At 49.7% G+C, this 19,185-nt stretch overlaps 1 protein-coding gene and 1 pseudogene across 2 annotated transcripts in view; both read right to left on the bottom strand.

Moving 5' to 3' along the window:
* AP2A1 (adaptor related protein complex 2 subunit alpha 1) overlaps nt 1–14,746 on the bottom strand; it is a 27,891-nt gene extending 13,145 nt beyond the window's left edge. For both annotated transcript variants that reach the window (XM_074316076.2, XM_074316075.2), the window contains exons 1-4: nt 14,544–14,746; nt 4,295–4,363; nt 4,031–4,173; nt 3,657–3,850 (exon numbers count right to left, since the gene is read on the bottom strand). In XM_074316076.2, the coding sequence (XP_074172177.1) occupies nt 3,657–3,850; nt 4,031–4,173; nt 4,295–4,363; nt 14,544–14,610 (473 nt within the window). In that variant the 5' untranslated portion in view covers nt 14,611–14,746. The remainder of the gene's footprint in view (nt 1–3,656; nt 3,851–4,030; nt 4,174–4,294; nt 4,364–14,543) is intronic.
* Nucleotides 14,747–16,816: 2,070 nt separating this feature from the next.
* Nucleotides 16,817–17,121, bottom strand: LOC141567683 (large ribosomal subunit protein eL36 pseudogene; annotated as a pseudogene).
* Nucleotides 17,122–19,185: the final 2,064 nt, after the last annotated feature.

Raw genomic sequence — 19,185 nt, forward strand, 5'->3', positions numbered from 1 at the left:
GCCCGTCCCTGTCTTAAAGAACCTGTCAATAGGATGGCCAGTTTGCTCAGTGGTTATAGCGCAGTGCTCATAACACCAAGGTTGCCAGTTGGATTCCCACATGAGCCAATGAGAAACAACAGCTTGAGCTTGGAGCTGAGCCAAAGGTGAGTGGCCGGTTGGCTCAGCAGTTAGAGTGTAGTGCTCATAACACCAAGGTCGCCAGTTTGATTCCCACATGGGCCAGAGCTGCACCCCCCACAACTAGATTGAAAACGACTTGACATAGAGCTGATGGGTCCTGGAGAAACACACTGTTCCCCAATATTCCCCAATAAAAAATTTAAAAACAACACCAAAACTGTCAGTAGCACTTGCCACAACTGCCCACTCCCTCCTCTGTGAAAGTTTCTTCTCCAAATTCCAAGCCATGGCCCATACTGCATTTTCCTCCCATCTCTCAGGCCAGCCAGATGTCGACACGCTGGGTCACCCCAGGGTTCAGCCTCCGGTCGCTTCTCTTCTCTGCTCAGGTCCTCTCTGGGGGACTTTATAAGGCAGGGGCTTTAATCACCATCCATCCTGCACTGTCCGATACAGTGACCCCCCGCCACACGGGGCTACTGGGCACAGGAGCTATGGCGAGTCCCATCTCAGATGTGATGTGTGTGTACCTTACACATTAAGTTTAAAAGATTTAGCAAAATACTGTAAGATATTACAATATTTTAGCAAAAAAAAGTATTGTAAGATAGCTTGTGAAAATTCTGATGTTGATACAATGTCAAAATGAAAAGATTCTGGTGAGATTGGGTTCAACTAAAATATTGAAATTAGTTTCAATGTTTGTTTTTACTTCATCTAATATGGCAACTAGAAAAGTGAAAAGCACATACTCGTGTGTAGCCTGCATCCTATTCTGTGCACAGTGCAGGTCTCGCTCAGGTCTCTTTCTCTGGCCCTGACTCCCTATCATCCAACTGCCTACTGGCCGGCTCTACCTAATAACTAAATGAGCATCTCAAATTCAACATGGCCAAACCCAACTCTGCATCCTGCTCTCACTTACTGGTCCTCCCCAGTTGTCATCACTCACCCACGTGTTCAACTTCACGCCTCTTTCGTTCACGCCACATGTAACCCATCCTGTTGGCTTTCCTTTCAAAATAGAGCCCTCTAATTAACTGCCTTCGCCGCTACAACCCAGGTCCCGGCCACCATCAGCTCTGACCTGGATGGCAACAGACGTTCTCAGTGGTTTCCCACAGACAACCTCCTCCCACTGCAGTCTCTATTTCTGCTTATGATTTGTTGGTCTACTTGAATCTGAGGGTCAGCCTCTTTCGTTGGTGCTGGAATGTTCTCAGTCGTTATCTGTTCAAACAGTGACTCTGTCACATTCTCTCCTTTCTCTCTTTCTAGAACTCTAAATAGCGTTATGTCAGACTTTCTCTATCTTCCATCACTCTGAACCTCTCTTAGGTTTTCCATCTCTTTGTTTCTCTGGGCAGCATTCTTATTAATTTCTCCAGCTCTACTGCCTGTTGAATTCTGTTTTGACTGTGTCTATTCTGCTGCTAAACAAAACGACTTAATTTTTTAAAGTTCAGTGGTATTTTCCACTTTAAAAAATAGCTCACACTTTTCTCTTATGTTTAAATCATTTTCATATTTCTTGGAACATATTAAACATACTTATTTTATATTCTGTATGAAAATTCCAATTCAACTGTTCTTTTATGTGTTCTTTCTGCTGGTTCTCCCTCATGGTGTCTTGCATCCTGCGTTTAGGGATTTTTGACTGTGAGCTACTCATGTAACTCGGAGCTTCTGTGGAAATCTTTGAGGCTACTGGTGAAGGTGGGTTTCTCCAAAAAAGCTTGTTTGTTTCTGTCAGGCACTGGGCTACTACCAGTTTGCATCACTTTAAATTAAAGCTTGGCTTAAGGATTTGTGGAGGAGCCAGGTAGGGGGAAATTGGGCTGAAAACCAGAGTGTGGGCTGCTCTGTGCCAAGATTCAAAACAGGTAATTTTGCTTATAGCCCCTAAGGGGGTTTATTTCTAGGTCACCCTCACTTTGAAGTGTGGCCTCTGGAGGCTCTCCTTGGACAAGCTTTGTTTTCTGTTTCCAGAGGCTACAGGGCCCCCAAACCAATATTAGGTACACCCAGTTTAGCAAAGGCCCTCTAAGCAAAAGCTGACTTTGGGATTCTGCTTCTCTCCCTAGATGCCAGGCCCCTCTTAGCTCATGGCCTGTCCTTACTTTCTTGCTAGCTCATGAACTCATTAAAGAACATTTCTTTTCCTCCCCAACATTGATAGCTCGGTTTCAGTGACAGTCCTAGTCAGGAATCTAGTCCACAGTTGCCAGAAATACAAGCCCTACATTTTCCCACACCAGGCCCAGTGATCTTTTAAAACTACAAAGCCACTAACATCATCCACCTTCTTGAAACACAATTGCCTCCCACATCAATTACAATAAAATCCAAACTCCCCTTGCTCACTCTCTCTTCTGTTCACTTCACTCCAGGCATAGACACTATTTCTTGGTTCCGTACATGTAGAAAATTCATGCCTACCTCAGGGCCTTTGCACTTGCTCCTCCTTTTGCTTGGGATACGCTTTCTCCAACATTTTTGAATAACCGTATCCTTATTATTCTAGTCTCAATTTACACATCATTTCCTTGGAGAAACCTTCCCTGACAAGTCTAATTTAAGTAGTCTCCCCCACCACTTATTGCCCCCCACTACCCTATTTTTTTATTTTTTTATTTTTTTATTTTTTTTTACCCTATTTTGTTTTTATCAGAGCATTTGTCACTGTCTGTACTCATCTTACTTCTTTGTTACGTGTTCGTTTTTCGGTCCCCCCTACATGTAAGCTCCCCAAGCGTGGGCACAAGAGTCCCAGCTGCTCACTCCTGCCTCCCCACAGTGTCTGGCACGTTGTAGACGCTCCAGAAATACTTGCTGAATAACCTCCTGCCTCAGAATTATCACACAGTCTGACCCCACTGCGCCTTATGTCTTCCTCTTTCCATGGCCAACGACTCCTCCTCGCTTAGGTCTCAGCCTGATGCCACTTCCTCTGGGAAGCCCTCTCTGATCCCTCAGGCTAGGTCAGGCACCCGTAGTAAATGCCCTTAGGGGCTCCTGTGCTCCACAGCATGGTTCTGAGAAGAATTATATGTTTCATCCTGTAATTATTCAAATGTTTATCTCCCACTCTGGACTATGAATGCTGCGAGGACAATGACCAGGTCCATTTCCGGTCATGACTATATCCCCAGCAATTGGCACAGTGCCTCACCCATAGTAGATGCTCAATAAATGTTTGTTAAATGAATGAATGGAGAAGATGCAGAAGTTCTGGAGGGCTGTCACCAACATAACTGAAGGTTAACACCTCTTCTATACTAGTGTTAAAGGTCAAGGTCAGTTAGTCAGACAGACTCCCCACTGGCTTTGCTGGGAGGTTGCCTCCCACGGTTGACTTGATGAGATGAGAAGATACAACCACAGGGCTGCCACCAGAAGCACTAGGATTCCAAGTACAATGTGAGCCCCACATCCTGGATGGAAGACCTGGGGCATGTGCCTCTTTTAACCTCAAACATGTCTGGGCCTTGTCTCCTTCATCCTCCCTCCACCGCAGGTCCCCAGTGCCTCACCCAGCCACCAGGATGCGAGGGATGTCGGCAGCAAAGGCCTCGCCCATCTCCCGGCTGCCCACATTGGCGATGCAGTGCAGGGCCAGACACATGAACGTGGGGTTGCGGCTGGCCAGGTCGTTCTTGATGGCGTTGTTGATGAGCCGGATCAGCTCGGAGTTCGAGTTCACCAGCACCGAGATGAACAGGTAACCCTGGAGGGTGGGGCGGGAGATGAGGGTCAAGAGCTTTGTAGCTGATTGACCCAAGCCCCAACTCTCACACCCTGGAGCCTGTACTTTCAGCTCTTCTGCCCTCACACCCTGGAGGCCCCCAGTGCCCTCCTCCCTCAGACCCAAGAGTCCTGGCTCCCAGACCTTTCTCCCCAGACTCACTATCTGCTTCTCTGTGTACTTGTTAGAGCTGAGCAGATTCACAGCCTCCATATGCCCAAAGTCAATGTCATGGCCAAGCAGGAAGATGAAGAGCAGTTTACATACATATTTTTTCTTACTGTAGCCATCCAAGGCTTTGTCCCCTGGAGCCAGAGGAAGGAGGAAATGGGAGGCAAAATGAGGAAGGATCACACCTGCAAGTCCCAGGTTCCCGGCCCCCAGCCCCCTCCTCCCTCAGACCCAGGAGTCCAGGGCCCCAGCTACCTTTGAACTTGGAGCGGATATTGGCCAGTTCCTTGTTGATTCTCTTAATCTCCGCCTCCTTGCTCTTACCTGGGGAGAAGGCAGGGCGAGTGATGAGGGTCCAGGAGAGTTGAGCCACCTGCCCTCACGTTTCTTGGCAAGGTCCCTCTCAGCTGGAAGGGCAAACTCTCTCCACTCTGGGGCCCTGGGCCCTAGGGCTGAGGCCAGGCATGGGCCCCATCTCTAGCTGGGAGCTTCAGGGAGGTGATGACTGAGGCTCGTTGGTCTCTATAACCCAGAGGAAAAGCCTGGCACACACTTAGGGGAGATCCCTGACTTCTTCTTCCCACTGTGACCCCTGAACGATACTCTTCCTTGAAGTTTCTGGCCCTACCCACAGCTCTGGTTACCCCTGCACCAGACCCCAGCTCTGGCTTGGCAAGAAATATGTGACAAAGGAATGAATGAATGGACAAATGAACGAAGAGCTCAGCTGCCTTCTAGCTGTGCCACAGGACCCTGATTCCTACCACACCCCACTGAGCTCAGCGTCTCCTGAAAACCTGCTCTTCCCCCTCAGTTACCAATTCAATAAAGGTCCCATTACCACCCAGTCACCAGGCCAGACGCTTGGGTGCTGAGCTCCCCGCTCTCTTCCTGTCCCTCCCCACAACCTGTCCCTTCCCACCTGGTCCACACACCCACTTCCTCCGTCTCCCCAGCCTGTGTCTGCGCCATGCCTACACTTCTGACAAGACCCTCTCTAGACGGCCTTCCCCAACCGTACAGGCAGGGCCCCTGCTTCCTCCTTGCTGCCCAGGCCCCTCCCTCAGAGCAGAAGCACTGTCCTCCTCCTCACATCCCCCAGTTCCACTCAAGCCGGCCTTCCCCATCTCACTCGTGACAGGCTCCACCATTCACTCGGCATCTCCAAACAGAACTCTGGGCATCCTTATCCGCTTATTCAAGCCATCGCCACGGCCTCTGGGCTCAATCTTCAGAACATGTCTCCAGCCACCTCCACCTTGGATGATCACATTGTCCAAATCCCATGTTCGCTCACTCGAATCATTGCAGCAGCCTCCTTGCTGGCTGCCCTGCCTCCAGCCGAGGGGACTCCACCCCATGGCTACAAAGCCCTCTGGGCCTACCTTGGCCACCCCGCCAATGTCACCCCTCACCACCTTGCCTCCGCCCGTTCCATGGATATTGTATATTCCTTCCTACTTCAGGGGCCTTTGCACATGCTGTGCTCACTGCCTGTGCCCATCTCTCTATCTTCCCGTCACTTGGGTCTCAGCTCTTGTCACCTCCTCCAAGTGGCCTTTCCTGACCAGTTCTTTAAAGTCAATGGCTTCTTCTTCTTTTTCCATCGTTTAAAAAAAAAAAAATCCACATTTCACACCATGTAACTATTTTATTTATTTTTACTGTCTAACCTCGGCTCACTTCAGATTATAAGCATCACGAGGGAGCGTCTAGTAAATGTCTGGTTATCTGACATTTGACCCATGGCTGTGTCATCTGCATCCCTCAGCATGTGGCCAAGCACCTGAGAGGCTTGACTATGCACTGAATGAATGAGTGAATAATTGAATAAACAAGCAAGAGTATGTGCTCTCCTTCTTTTTAGAAATCTGGCCTCACCTCCTATGCCGACCTTCCAGGGAAGCTCCCACAAGCTTTATTTCAGCTATCACCTCCTCCAGGAAGCCCCCTCTGATTAGCACCTCCTCATCAGTGCCAAGCAGACCCCCAAACTGCACTGTCTAATACAGCAGCCATCAGCCAGGTGGCTCCTGAGCACCTGAAACATGCCTGTTCCAAACTGAGATGGGCTGTTAAGTGGCAAAGCCACACAGGACTTAGAAAACTGAGTGTGGAAAAAAAATGTAAAATAACTCATACTAAAACTAATTTTGCCCATTTCTTTCTACTTTAAAAAAATAACTGTGGTCACTGGAGAAGTTAAAATGATGTGTGTGGCTTACACTGTAAGTCCATCGACAGCACCGTTGGTGGGACTCCTCTGGGCTCCCACACTGCCTGGGTCACCTCCCTTAGAGCACAAGTTGGGGGTGTCTAGGTCTGCCACTTGAGAACCAGGATAGCATCTGCCACTTTTCTGGGTAGCAACTCCATGTTCCAAGGGTTTACCGAGTGTCCAAGCTCAGCAAAGGCATGAAGACGGGAATAAGAGCTCTGAGAAGTCACAATTGACCCACTCTCCATCCTCAGGAAGAGGTGGAGGGCCCGAGGACCAGGGTGGGAGCTCTCTGGAACCCAGGTGATGAAAGGCCAGCACTTCAGTGATGAGTCTGAATTCGCCTGTGTGGCCCCAGAGGCCATCTGATCCTTCATTTATTAATTATGTTTCCTGAGGCCCTGGAGGCCAGGCCTGAGGGGGGCCACACTGGACATTGAGGACCCAAGCAGACCCAACACTTCTGATTCGCCCCCAGGGACTCCTGGCCTGGTGGGGTGCAGATAGGGGGTCCCGCCTCACAACTGAGTGAGACGTGCAAGGATGGAGGTTGCCTGGGCACCGCCTGGGGCCTTGGTGGAGGCTGCGGGAGGTGAGGACATTTGAGGAGGGCCGTGAAAGATGAGGAGGGTTCAGGCGCAGTTCACAGTAAGGGCAGCCAGAACGAAAACACGCTGCCGAAGAGTGCCCGCCTGACGGTGGCCCAGGGCTTAGGACAGCACCTCCCTCTGGGGGCAGGGCAGGGCAGTGACCAGCGAGAGTACATGGTGGCCACTCTGGACGAGTGTGCACGCTCTGTTCTACTCCTAACCTGAGGATGACCACACAATTGCTCCAACTGCTTGCATTAAAACTATTCCGTAGGGACCAGAAAAAAACCAAAGAGCTTTTATAAATGCATCACATGTCACAAAGTAGCTGCCTAAACTTTATCACAGATAGACTGATATTTGAATGGCAGCTAAATTTCCGAGGCTAGCACCCTCTTTGCCTTCATTTACACCTCTATTAAAAGCTTTGAGAAGGGGGGGGCAGCCGGTTCGCTTAGTTGGGTAGAGCGTGGTGCTCTTAACAACAAGATTGCTGGTTCGATCCCCACAGGGGCCACTGTGAGCTGCGCCCTTTACAACTAGATTGAAACAACTACTTGACTTGAAGCTGATGGGTCCTGAAAAACACACTTAAAATTTTTAAAAAGTTAAAAAATAATAATAATAAAATGAAGCTTTGAGAAGCAGGTGAAACTAACCTATGCTGTTGAATGACCCAGCAGGGGTTAACCCTGGGCAGGGGTGGGGACTGGGAAGGTGGGTGGGGAGCACCCAGGTGCCTAGAGCCAGGGATGCTCAATTCTGCTCCTGGTGTTCAGTTAGGGAAAATTCATCCAACTGGGCACATACGATCCGTGGGCTTTCTTAATAGATATGCTTTTCTATATATGTATATATTAATATACTATTTATATGCAACATTATATATCAAAATATTTTTATAGGGAAGTAATCAGTTACACAGAAAATAGTATCATACAGATACAGACGATTTAAAGAATATGTGTGTAGTTTTTCGTTAAACAGTCTTTAAATTGTCCACATCTATTTGATATTGTCTTCTGCATAACTGACATACTTTACTATAAAAAAGAATTCACAGAGATAACAAAGCATCGGGTCTTCAAAAGAGAAGGGGCTGCGGCCCTGGAGGGAGGGCATCCTGGCCGAGGGCACAGCCTCTACAATGACCCAGAGGCAAGTAACAGCCCAGGTATCCAGAGAAAGCGCACGGGTGCTGGTAACCCATGGGAGAAAGGGTTATAAATGGAGATGACTTTCTAACACTCAGGGCCAGCCAGCGACAGGCGGATGAGCTCAGTCACAGGAGGTATGCAAGCATGTTGGGACATTTTAAAGGGATTCCCTTAACCTCAAACATTTCCTGGGCGAGGCTCAGGGATGGGTCACACCGGCCTTGCTCTTGGGGACTCCTGGACTGGAGGGGAGGCTGACCGGGATAATAGTGAGTGTTTTGATAGAGGCAAACAATGGGGCCTGGGAAACTGGAATCAGATTGGGGGAGGAAGGCACCCAGGGGGTCCACAGCTCCTGGGATTTGAGGATCAAAAGATGAGGCTGAAATGGACTAAGCAGAAATAAGGGGAAGTGTGCTCTGAGCAGGAGGACCAGTCTGTGCAAAGGTCTGCAAGCTAGCACAGCAGGGAGGCCACACCACACAGCCTCTCTTGGGTTTTCTGAAGGTACTGGGGAACCATGGGAGGGCAGTGGTCCCTCTTTTGCCTGTAGCTGTTGGTGGGTGGAATAGAGGCCACCCCCGTGCTACAGGCCAGAGCGGGGAACTAACTGCTGACTGCACGGAGGATCTGCCCTACCTTGGGGCTTCTGGTTAGGAGAGATAAAGCCTTCCCTAAGGGTTTACGCAGCAGGGGCACAAGGGTAGGTCTGTCACTGCCACCACAGGCACCCTAACAAACCCAACTCGACCCTGGATGGACCAATGTGGCTTTATGGAGATAATGCAGGCATTGTCTGGTACCCAAGAACCCTCATAGCCTTCTGGACAACTACTGTTTACAATACAAGCAAAGAAAATTTCCTATCTATACATCCTGCCATGATGTGTCTCCCACACAAGTCCCAGCAGGCCCAGGTCCTCAGAGAGGATTCTGGGAGATGCTTGTTGACTGTGGACCACGATCCAGCTCAGAACATGCTGGCCCTGTGCTAATATGGAGCCACTGGCCAAATGTTGCATCGGGCTACTTGAAACATGGCCAGTGCAACTGAGGAATTAAATTCCTAATTTTATTTAATTTTAATAAATCGAAATTGAAAAACAGATCCTTGATTCAGTTACTGCAAAAGTATATTCGGAGCAACTTGAGTACTTCATTAATCTACTTTTCCAATCGTAAGTTTTACGAACTCTTAATACAGAACAACTATTTCCTGTGCAAATGTAGCCTCCTAATTGAAAAAGAATCGTAAACTGTCTCATTAATCATTTAAAAACTATTGATTAGGGGCAGCCGGATGGCTCAGGTGGTTGGAGCGCGAGCTCTTAACAGGGTTGCCGTTTCGATTCCCACATGGGCCAGTGAGCTGCGCCCTCCACAACTGGATTGAAGACAACGAGCTGCCGCTGAGCTTCCGGAGGGGCGGCCGGATGGCTCAGTTGGTTAGAGCGCGAGCTCTCAATAAGGTTCCCAGTTCAATTCCCCATTGGGATGGTGGGCTCTCCCCGCTGCAACTAAGATTGAGGACAGCACTGGACTTGGAGCGGAGCTGTGTCCTCCACAGCTGGATTGAAGGACAATAACTGATGGGTCCTGGAAAAACACACTGTTCCCCAATATTCCGCAATAAAAATTTAAAAAAATAAAAATTAATAAAAATTAAAACTATTGATTACACATTTAAATAATATTTTGCACATATTGGGGTAAATAAAACATATTAAAATGAATTTCACTGGTCTGTTTCCGTTTTTAGAGCTGGGTTAGACTGTGCTGGTGTTACCACCCCTGGGAGAGAAAAATCTCCTTGAGCAGCCGAGTCACACCCTGTCATTCCCCAGCTGGAATGCAGCTGAAACCCTCCCTGAGCTGCCACCTAACGTGTTACGGGGGCACATGTTGATCTATAAACCCTGGGCAGATTACAATGCCAGGTCCCCAAGGGCAGGGAGGTGTGGCTGCTCCATTTCTGATGGCATTTGCAGGGTCCAGAGCAGTCCTGGCACGGGGCAGGCGTTGAATACAATTATGGGGTCCCCAGTGGCACACTAATGTTGGAGAACCAGCAAAGTGGGACTCCTTCTTTCTGTTCTCTGCACAGTGGCCATAGGGATCCTGTAAAAACCTGAGTCGAATCCTGTCCCTTCTCTGCTCCCAATCTCTCCATGGCTGCCATTGTACTCAGAGTAAAAGCCACGTCCTCACTGAGGCCCTCCAGGCCCTGCACGTCCTAGTTCCCTCTCTGACTGCAACCCCCACCAACTCCTGCTTCTCTGCCTCGTGTTCCTTCTACACTTCAAGTTCAGTCCTGCCTCAGGGCCTTTGCACAGGTGGTTCCCTCTGCCAAGAATGTCCTCCTCCAGATTTATGCAGGCCCTATTCACCCACTAAATTCAATTCTTTGCTCCAATGTCACCTTTTCAGCGAGAGACTCTCTGACCAGCCTGTAGGAGAGCACCATCCCTAACCTTGTCCCCACATACCCCCTTCCCTGATTTATTTCCTCCCAACAGTCACTGCCACCTGTCTGAATACCTGAATACCTGCCTAAATAATAAACTTGTGTATTGGTCCATCTCCCCTGTAGAGCATGAACACCGAAGAGAGCGGACTTTCATTCACTACTCTAGGCCCATCATCTAGAACAGTGTCTGGTACTCAGTCTGCACTCAGTAAAGATCGATTCATTTGTTCATTCATTCATTCAATCGGCAGACATCTCCTGAGGACTCTATTGTGCCAGGTCCTTACGTGGGCAGAACTGGGGACCCAGGGAATGATCAGACCGGGGCCTGTGCTGTAGGGGCTGGGGTAGGTGTCACAGACGGAATGGGTGGCAACTTGGAGTGGGATGTGTCCTAGTGGAGGAGGTCAAGGCTCTCCGGCAGCGCAGTGTCCCTATTCCCATTTACTCCCTCGTAAACTCTCCTTAGGCCAGAGGGGAGCAGAGTCCCTGGAGAGGAGGCAGCCCCAGCGCTGCCCCAGGGAGCTCTCAGAGATAAATGACTGGGAAGCTGAATCCGCTCAGACAGGACAGAACCACACCCTCAGGCTGCACCCAGCCTCAACCTCTCCCCTTCTTATCTGCAGAATTTGCCCTTCCTGGCCCTACTTCTCAGAGCCTGCCTTTTATCTACTTCTAGATTTTTCTCTCTGAATTCCACTATGCCCTTCGGATTCTGCAGCAAGATGGCTGCAGCTCCTCCACCTGCTCATCTCTGAGCATGTCCCTCATCCCTTCTTTTCTCTCACTCCTGCCTGAAACCCTCCAGCACTCTTAGGACAAACACTCTGCCGATCTCCCCGAAGTCAGGTCCTAGGCCGTAGCTCAGAGTCTCAACTGGGACTCAGGACCTTTGCACTTGCTGTCCCTCTGCCATAGTTCCCTTGGCCTGGCTAACTCCCCCACATTGTCTGAACTACGCAAACAGACAAAACCCCATTCTCTCAACACTGAGGCCCTCTCCCTCACTGCTAGGACAGCTACAACTTTTTTCCACTTAAAAAAATTGAGATATAATTCATATACCATTAAGTTCACCATTTGAAAGCATCAAGTGGTCTTTAGTATGTCCACAATGTTGTGAAACCATCACCACTATCTGATTCCAGAACATTTTCATCACCCCAAAAAGAAACCCTGTACTCCTTAGCAGTCACTCCACATTCCACCAACCCCTAGCCCTAGGCAACCACTAATCTACTTTCTGTTTCTATGGATTTGCCTATTCCAGACATTTCAGATAAATGGAATCATACATTTTTGTGTGTCTGGCTTCTTTCATTTAGAATGATGTTTTCAAGGTTCTTCCATGTTGTAGCATCTAGGTATCAGTACTTCATTCTTTTTAATGGCTGAATAATATTCCATCGTGTGGGTGGAAAACATCTGTTTATCCATTCATCTCTCGATGAATATTTGGGTTGTTTACACTTTTTGGCTATCATGAATAATGCTGCTATCAATATCTGTATACAACTGTTTGTAACAAGGACAGCTACGTTTTTTATGCAGTACCTGTCTCCCTCACGGGGCTAGGAGCTCCACAGGGGCACTGACAAGTATGTCCTATTCACCATTATATCCCCAGCGCCTATAATAAGGCTAGAAACATGTCAGCCACTCAACATATACTTGATGAGAAAAAGACAAGGGGACGCCCTGATTCTCCAGCCCCAATTCATTTGGCAAAATTACCTCCACTGCCCCCAAGTTGGAGTCTCCTCTCTGTCCTCTGGCTTTCCACTGGGGTGCTGCAGTGACACCAACCTGTTTTCTCTTTCCTTCCCTAACCCCATCATCCAATCCCTTTGCAAATCCTGCAGAATTTATCCCAAATCCAACCACTTCTCCCCACTCCCTTCTCACCCCAGGTGAGCCAATACCATCTCGCCCTGGATGCCTGCAACAGGCCCTAATTCTTTCCCTGCTTCCGCTCTTGCCTCCAGTCTGTGCTCTTCATAGCAGCCAGAGAAATTATTTTAAAACATCAATCAGCTCAGGTCCCTCCTGTGCTTAAAACCTTGCTGCCTCTCTCATTTCACTCAGGGAAAGGCCAAAGCGCTCACTGTGACCCACAAAGCCCTACACATCAGCTCCCATCCTCTCTCCCTCTTTTGGCTCCAGCTACATCGGCCCCCTCACTCATATGGCAACACACACCAAGTGTGCCGCAACCTCAGGACCTTGGAATGCACTGTTCCCCTGCCTGGATCCACAGGGCTTACTCCCTCCCTTCACTCAAGTCTCCATTCAAATGTCAGCTCTTTGGTGAGGCCTTCACTGAGCACCCTCTCAGTCCAGGGTCCCTCTGCCTGCCTCCCCTTCTTTATTTTTCTTCACACCATAGTCTGACATTGTATCATTTATTGTAGGTTCTTTGTGTTTATTTTCTCCCTCATGACATGGTACTCCCAAGGGCAGGAATTTTTGATCACTGTTGTAGCCTCAGTCCCCAGAACAGTGTCTGGCACACTTTAGTGATTAAAAAGTACTTGTCAGATGAATGAATGAAACTTCAGAGGCAAGATGCTATTCTCAGTGAGGTTTGCAGACAATCAAACTGAGCCTCAGAGAGGTTAAGTGACATGCCAAGGGTCTCATGTCTGGTAGGTATCAGAGGCAACGCACACCTGCTTCTAACAGCCCACAACCCCACCTAGTCCACAACCCCTCCTAGCTCCACCCCTTTTCATGACAACCACCTGATACCAACAGTTTCCACCCTTCCTGTTCATTGAACACCTACTATGTGCTAGATCCTTGGCCACTCCTCAGATCCAGCAAAATAACAAGAACAATAGCCAAGATCCTCCTGGTGCCTGGACCATGAGAAAGGCCTCATTCACACACATCATCACACCGCTGGGGAGTGACAGCATTTAAACTCAAACCCAGGTCTAGCTGCGCCCAAATCCCATGTGGAACAGCCTCTGAAGCTCTTGGCAGCTCCAAATACCAACACCAGATCCCAGGAGTTGGGACTGACTGGGTGCCAGGCCTCCCATCGCCATGACAATCCTTCCTGGTGGTACTCGCTGTCCCATATTGAGATGGTCAGAAGGGAGAGGGCTATGGATTCAGAACTGTCATGCTCCCTGACCCCTGATCCCTCTCTGAGACCAGGCTTCCTCTTCTCCCCAGCTTTTCAGAGCTCTTCCTCACAAATTCCTAAGGCTCCCTGGCCCCTTCTTTGAGCTCTGGGCTCGTCCCTTTCTGGAACATCCCCCAAACCCCTACTTTATAATATCCTGCCCTTTTTCAGGCCCCAGCTTTCTGTCTCAGGTTCTGCCAAGACCCTCACCTGCAGTGTCTCTCCTCTACACTCCGTGAGTCCCTCTTTTCCCCTCCGTAACCCCTCAAGCCTCCTCTGCACTGCCCTCAATATCTCCTGAGCAATCCTCCATCCTGGAGCCCCTCTATCCCTCACCAGGGTCCCGCTATAGGCCCCCACCTTCCCATCTCTTTCCCAACCCCTGGGACTTTCTATCATCCCCAGACCCTCTCTATGTACTAACCAAGTGCCTCAATGACCTATCTAGCTTCTTCCCTCTATGACAACCTCTCAACCAGGCCCTCAAGCGCGGCCCGATTAGGCTCCCAATGTTTCGCGTCCTCCCAGGCCCCTCTAGCCTCCTCCCACTCTATCGCTCCACAGAATACACCCCACCCCCCCAACCCATCCACCACCTTCCCTTTGTATCTACATCAGGGATTCCTCTAACCCCATCGCTAATACGACCCATCAGCCTATCACTCACAGGGACACCTCTATGCCCCCATCCTCGGAACCTTACTAGCCTCCTCTCCTTTAAGACCCTCCCAGACGCCTCTAGCCACTCCGTGTCGTCACCTCAAGAGGCACTCTATGACACCCTAAGCCCCTCCATGCCCCCCACCCTAAAGTTCCCCCCGGGTCCTCTCTATCCTTTCCCCCTATGACCCAATGGCTTTCTATCCCCCGGACCCCTCTGTAACCCTGGAACCCCTCAATTCCACGCTCCCCGTCTCCAGTGTCCCCCCGCCGAGCTCTCACAGTTCCGGATGTCGGAGATGAACACCGCGAGCCCCCGCATCCCATCGCCCTTGGACACGGCCGGCATGATGGCGGTGGTGTCGGCTCCAGGCCTGGCCGGGCAGGGCACAGCGCAGCGGGGGCTGGCAGACAGGGATCGGGAGGAAAGGACCCCAGGCAACGCCAAGGAGCCGAGCCGGCCGGGGGGGGAGGGCGGGCGGACAGGCAGGCGGGCTGGCAGGCCGCAGCTCCGCCCCCCGGCCCCTCCCTCCCCTCCGCCGTCTGAGCTCACAGCCGTCCATTGGCTCAGGTCACTGCTGCTCAGACACAGGCTCTCCCTCACTCTCTCTCTCATTGGCCGCAGGGCAAAGGCACGCCGCTACGATTGGTCCAGCTCCCCGCTATTTCCGTTCGGGGGGGAGGAGGCGTTGCCGAGAGGCGGGCGGAGTTCGGTTACGTACTGTGGGACCGCCCCGTACGCGCGGATACTTGGGATATTGATTGGATTCGAACGCTCTCTACAAGGGAGGGATTGGCGTGAAGGAAGGCGGGGGAGCGGGGCTTGAGGAGGCGGAACTTGCGTTGACTGGGGCCAATGGGCGAATAGATCGCCCCCGCAGACCTCGCAGATTCGCCGGGCCGTCCTACTCCCGCCCTCGATTGGGCGGTTATGTGGGCTGGAGCAGTGTGATGAAAGGTGGAGAAGGAAGGAGAAGGGAAGGTGTCACTCAGCTGGTCTGGGATAGGTGGAGCGTCGTCTGCAATTCCCTGCTGCAGAGAAGGGAATGGGAGGGGCAAGAAAGCGTGAGGTGTTTACTGCGCAAGCGTGCGTCTGTTCCCCTTTCTCCCTACTTTCCTCCACCTACTCTCCTTAAATCTTCTAAGATTTCCCCACCACCTCCTCCTCCTCCCTTATCTAGCGGCCAAGAAGTTGAGACCTAACTTGTCGGGAGACCAAGAATCCCAGGGCAGAGGAAACAGTAATTCAAGTCTCATCCCATTAAGCAGAGGTCAAAACTGAGATTCAGAGAGGTTGAATGACTTGCCCAAGGTCACACAGCTAGGAAGTGTCAGAATCGGAATTTAAATTATATTTTGGCTTTTAACGACTTTTTAATAGGCAGTGCCTTTTTTTGTCGCAATCATAACGCCATTATATGGATATCAAGTCAAAATTGTGAATCTCTCCACCAGACTTGCAGCTCCTGAGCAAGAATGGGACCCAGTGCTGAAGAACGCTGTTTAAAAGGAAGGAATAGGTAGATCTGCTGTGGTTGGCCCAACCACCACCCTTCAGTGCCCCAGAGACCCGCTTTGGTTGACTGGGTTTTGGGAAGTCAAAGCCTCCGGAACTCCAACGCCCCAGGCTATTGAGCAATTTGGGGCAAAGGGAACTGGAAGAGTCCATTTCTGTCACTGAGGAACTAAACCCCACCCATTACCCTTTTCAGATCTCTGAAACCTAGTGTTCTTGGAATGAGCCTTGGTGGAGTGTCCTGGCTGGCGAAACGTTCACGCTGAGTCCTGGGGGGATGGAAATGGGGGTGAGAAGAGCTCACCTTCCGGGTTCAATGGATCTGTCCATTTGGGTTTCCAGGAATGGGGCTTGGGAAAGTGTATTCTGGACAGACATCACTCAGCTGTTTTAGTGACCAAGAGAGTCCATTCCTAATAACAGTTGGGGGTGCTGTCTGCCCCTAAAGAACATAGAACAACCCCATTAAAAACAACAAAAAATTCTTAGGACCAGGAGCTAAAAACAGTCCTTTTTAAGGAAGCTATGTTGAGCATCCAAGGACTAGAGGGGTCCATTCATCACATGGAAGGAGGCACTTTCTCCCAGAAGATAATGCCATTAAAAATTATAGATAGATAGATAGATAGATAGATAGATAGATAGATAGATAGATAGATAGATAGATAGATAGAGATATCACACACACACACACACACACACACACACACACACACAGTGGGGGTTCTAACTACTCCACTTTTTGAGGAATCTGAAGAGAGACAGCCAGAGTCCCAAGAACATGGAAAGTCCTTCTATAAGTAAGGGGGGGAAGCCATTTTCTTACCCACTTCAACTCTCCACCTTCCTCTCACCCACCACCTCCAACCCTTCACCTTTCTCCCACCTGGAGTAAGATGGAGTTAATTCTGAGTTCTCAGTGTGAATATACAGGAGAACTCAGTCCTCTCCCAACCACCTCCAGAGCCCATGAATTAACAAAAACTTTTTTTTTTTTTCTGAAAAGGTTTTATTACACACAGTGGGGGATGGGGCTCAGTCAGTCCTTCTTGGCAGCTGCCTTCCTCATGACTGTAAGAACTGCTCAGCTCCTCTCTTCCTCTTGACAAGGAAATGTGTCCTCACCCTTTTCTTGATGAACTTCAGGGCTCACTTGTCCTGAGAGACCTGAAGCAGCTCCATGGCGCCATTCATAGGGGGCAAAGCCGCACACCTCTCGGGTCATGTCCCACAGAACTCGGGTGAGGCGCCAGCAGCGGAGTCAGTTGTGCCTCCACTTGCTCACGTTCTTGGCCACTTGTGGCCCAGGTTGAGGCTCATGGCCATGGGGTAGTGCAGACCCATGGCTGGTGTTCCTCAATGGCTGCCGCAGCTGAAGGAGCCAAAAACTTTTAAGACAGGGTCTAAAGCAAAGGCAGTCTGAGGTCTAAAGAGTCAGAATGGCAAAGGAGACTTCACCTTTGGGGAAACCTGCATGTGGAGTGGACATGGCTCCCCCTTAGGAGCTTGTGGACTTGACCCCTGTTGAAATAGAGCAGGGCTTACTGATATACAGAGGGTGCCAAAAAAAATGTATATATATTTTAAGAAAGGAAGAAAACATACTAGGGCGGGCCCGGTGGCTCAGGTGGTTGGAGCACTGTGCTCCTAACACCAAGGTCGCAGGTTGCATTCCCACATGGGCCAGTGAGCTGCGCCCTCTACAGCTAAGATTGTGAACAATGGCTCTCCCTGGAGCTGGGCAGCAGTGTGCAGCCAGAGGTTGGTGTGAGCTGCCGCGATCTACTGTGTGCCACTATGAGCAGCCAGTGGCCAGCGTGAGCAGCCGGCAGCCGGTGAGAGCTGCTATGAGCTGCTGTGAGCAGCCGACCGAGGACTGGCAACCGACTGCCTCACAGGAGGGGAGCGCAAGGCTCATAATACCAGGATGGGCCAGGGAGCTGTGTCCTACACAACTCGACTGAGAAACAATGGGAATGGGGAGCGGGAGAGGCGAAGAAACGGGGGGGGGGGGGGGGGGGGAAACTATTAAAATTGTAATACTCAATATATACCAATAACAAAAGATGAATACCAGTCATGTGTATACATTTTTTGGGCACCCCCGGTAGGTATACAGTGGGAGCCACAGGTATAAATTTCTATTTATTCCAGGCACATTAAAAAAAAAAAGTAAAAAGAAAAGGTGAAATTAATTTTAATAATATATTTTATCTGACCCAATATACCCAAATATTACATTTCAACATATTTGGCATGCTTATTTTTCTAAGTCTTTGAAATCCGGGGTTTTTTATTTATAGCACTTCTCAGTTGAGACTGGCCACATTGCAAGCCCTCAGACACAGACCATTCATAGTGGCATTGATATTGGATGGCATAGAATTATAGGACCAGATTTGAGCAAGAACATTTTGGAGCTCAGGGGTTGACCCACTGCTAAGTTTTAAGACCAGTCCACAAACAAATCCACATTTGGTGGTCTAGATGAGGTTTGGGAAAGTCCATTTTGGTTTTAAGACACAGCAGCTCTGTCTTAAAGGAGCTCACGGATTGACCCATCAATAGCTTCTAACACTTTGACCTGAGCAAATCAACTCTCAACCTTCTTCAGAAAAACTGGATTAACCCCGTCTTCCATTTGGACAAATGGGCCCTCCATCAATCACCCAGGCACTCTTGCTAGAATCCCTCCTGTCTGTCACCTCAAACCAAGGGCACAACATATCCCAGAGCCAGCCACCTCCTTACATCGCCACTGCCTCGCCCCATGTAGGCCACCATCACCATCATCTCTTGCCTGGAACTAGGGTCTCCAGGTGGGAATTCCCACCCATTCTCAGGAAATTTTTTTCGCTTTCCCATTCCCGAATCCTGAGAAAAGTTGGTCGGGAAAATCGGCTCCTTGAACCCAGGTGGTTGGTAGTATTGACCGTCACTTTGTGGAAACGATTCATCGTGGAGAACAGAAAACAGTTTATATATCAGGATTTGGGAATGGGAAAGCAAAAAAAAAAAAATTCCTGAGAATGGGCGGGAATTCCCGCCTGGAAACCCTACCTGAAACTTTGCAGTGCCGTCCTTGCTGCTCTCCCTGCTCCCATCTTGGCTACCCACGGTCCATTCTCCACACAGTCAATGGTGTCCTTCCCCAGCTTAAACACTCAAGCCACACTGTCCCCCCTCTTGGCCATTCTGACCCTCCAGACACAGCCCTACACCCCTACTGCAGCTTTCCCCATAGCTGCCCCTTATCCTTCTCAATTCAATGGCCCTGCTAAGGAGAGAACTTCTAGACTTAGGGATTTAAAGTAAGCTCTCCTTAGACCATATGTTCTCAGTTATATGTGGAATCTAAAGAACAAAATAAATAAACAAAAAAAATAAAGTAAGCCCTCCCTGATCTCC

The sequence above is a fragment of the Rhinolophus sinicus genome, chromosome 8 (assembly GCF_057876585.1).
Source record: "Rhinolophus sinicus isolate RSI-liver-muscle chromosome 8, RSI-T2T, whole genome shotgun sequence".
NCBI classification, from domain to species: domain Eukaryota; kingdom Metazoa; phylum Chordata; class Mammalia; order Chiroptera; family Rhinolophidae; genus Rhinolophus; species Rhinolophus sinicus.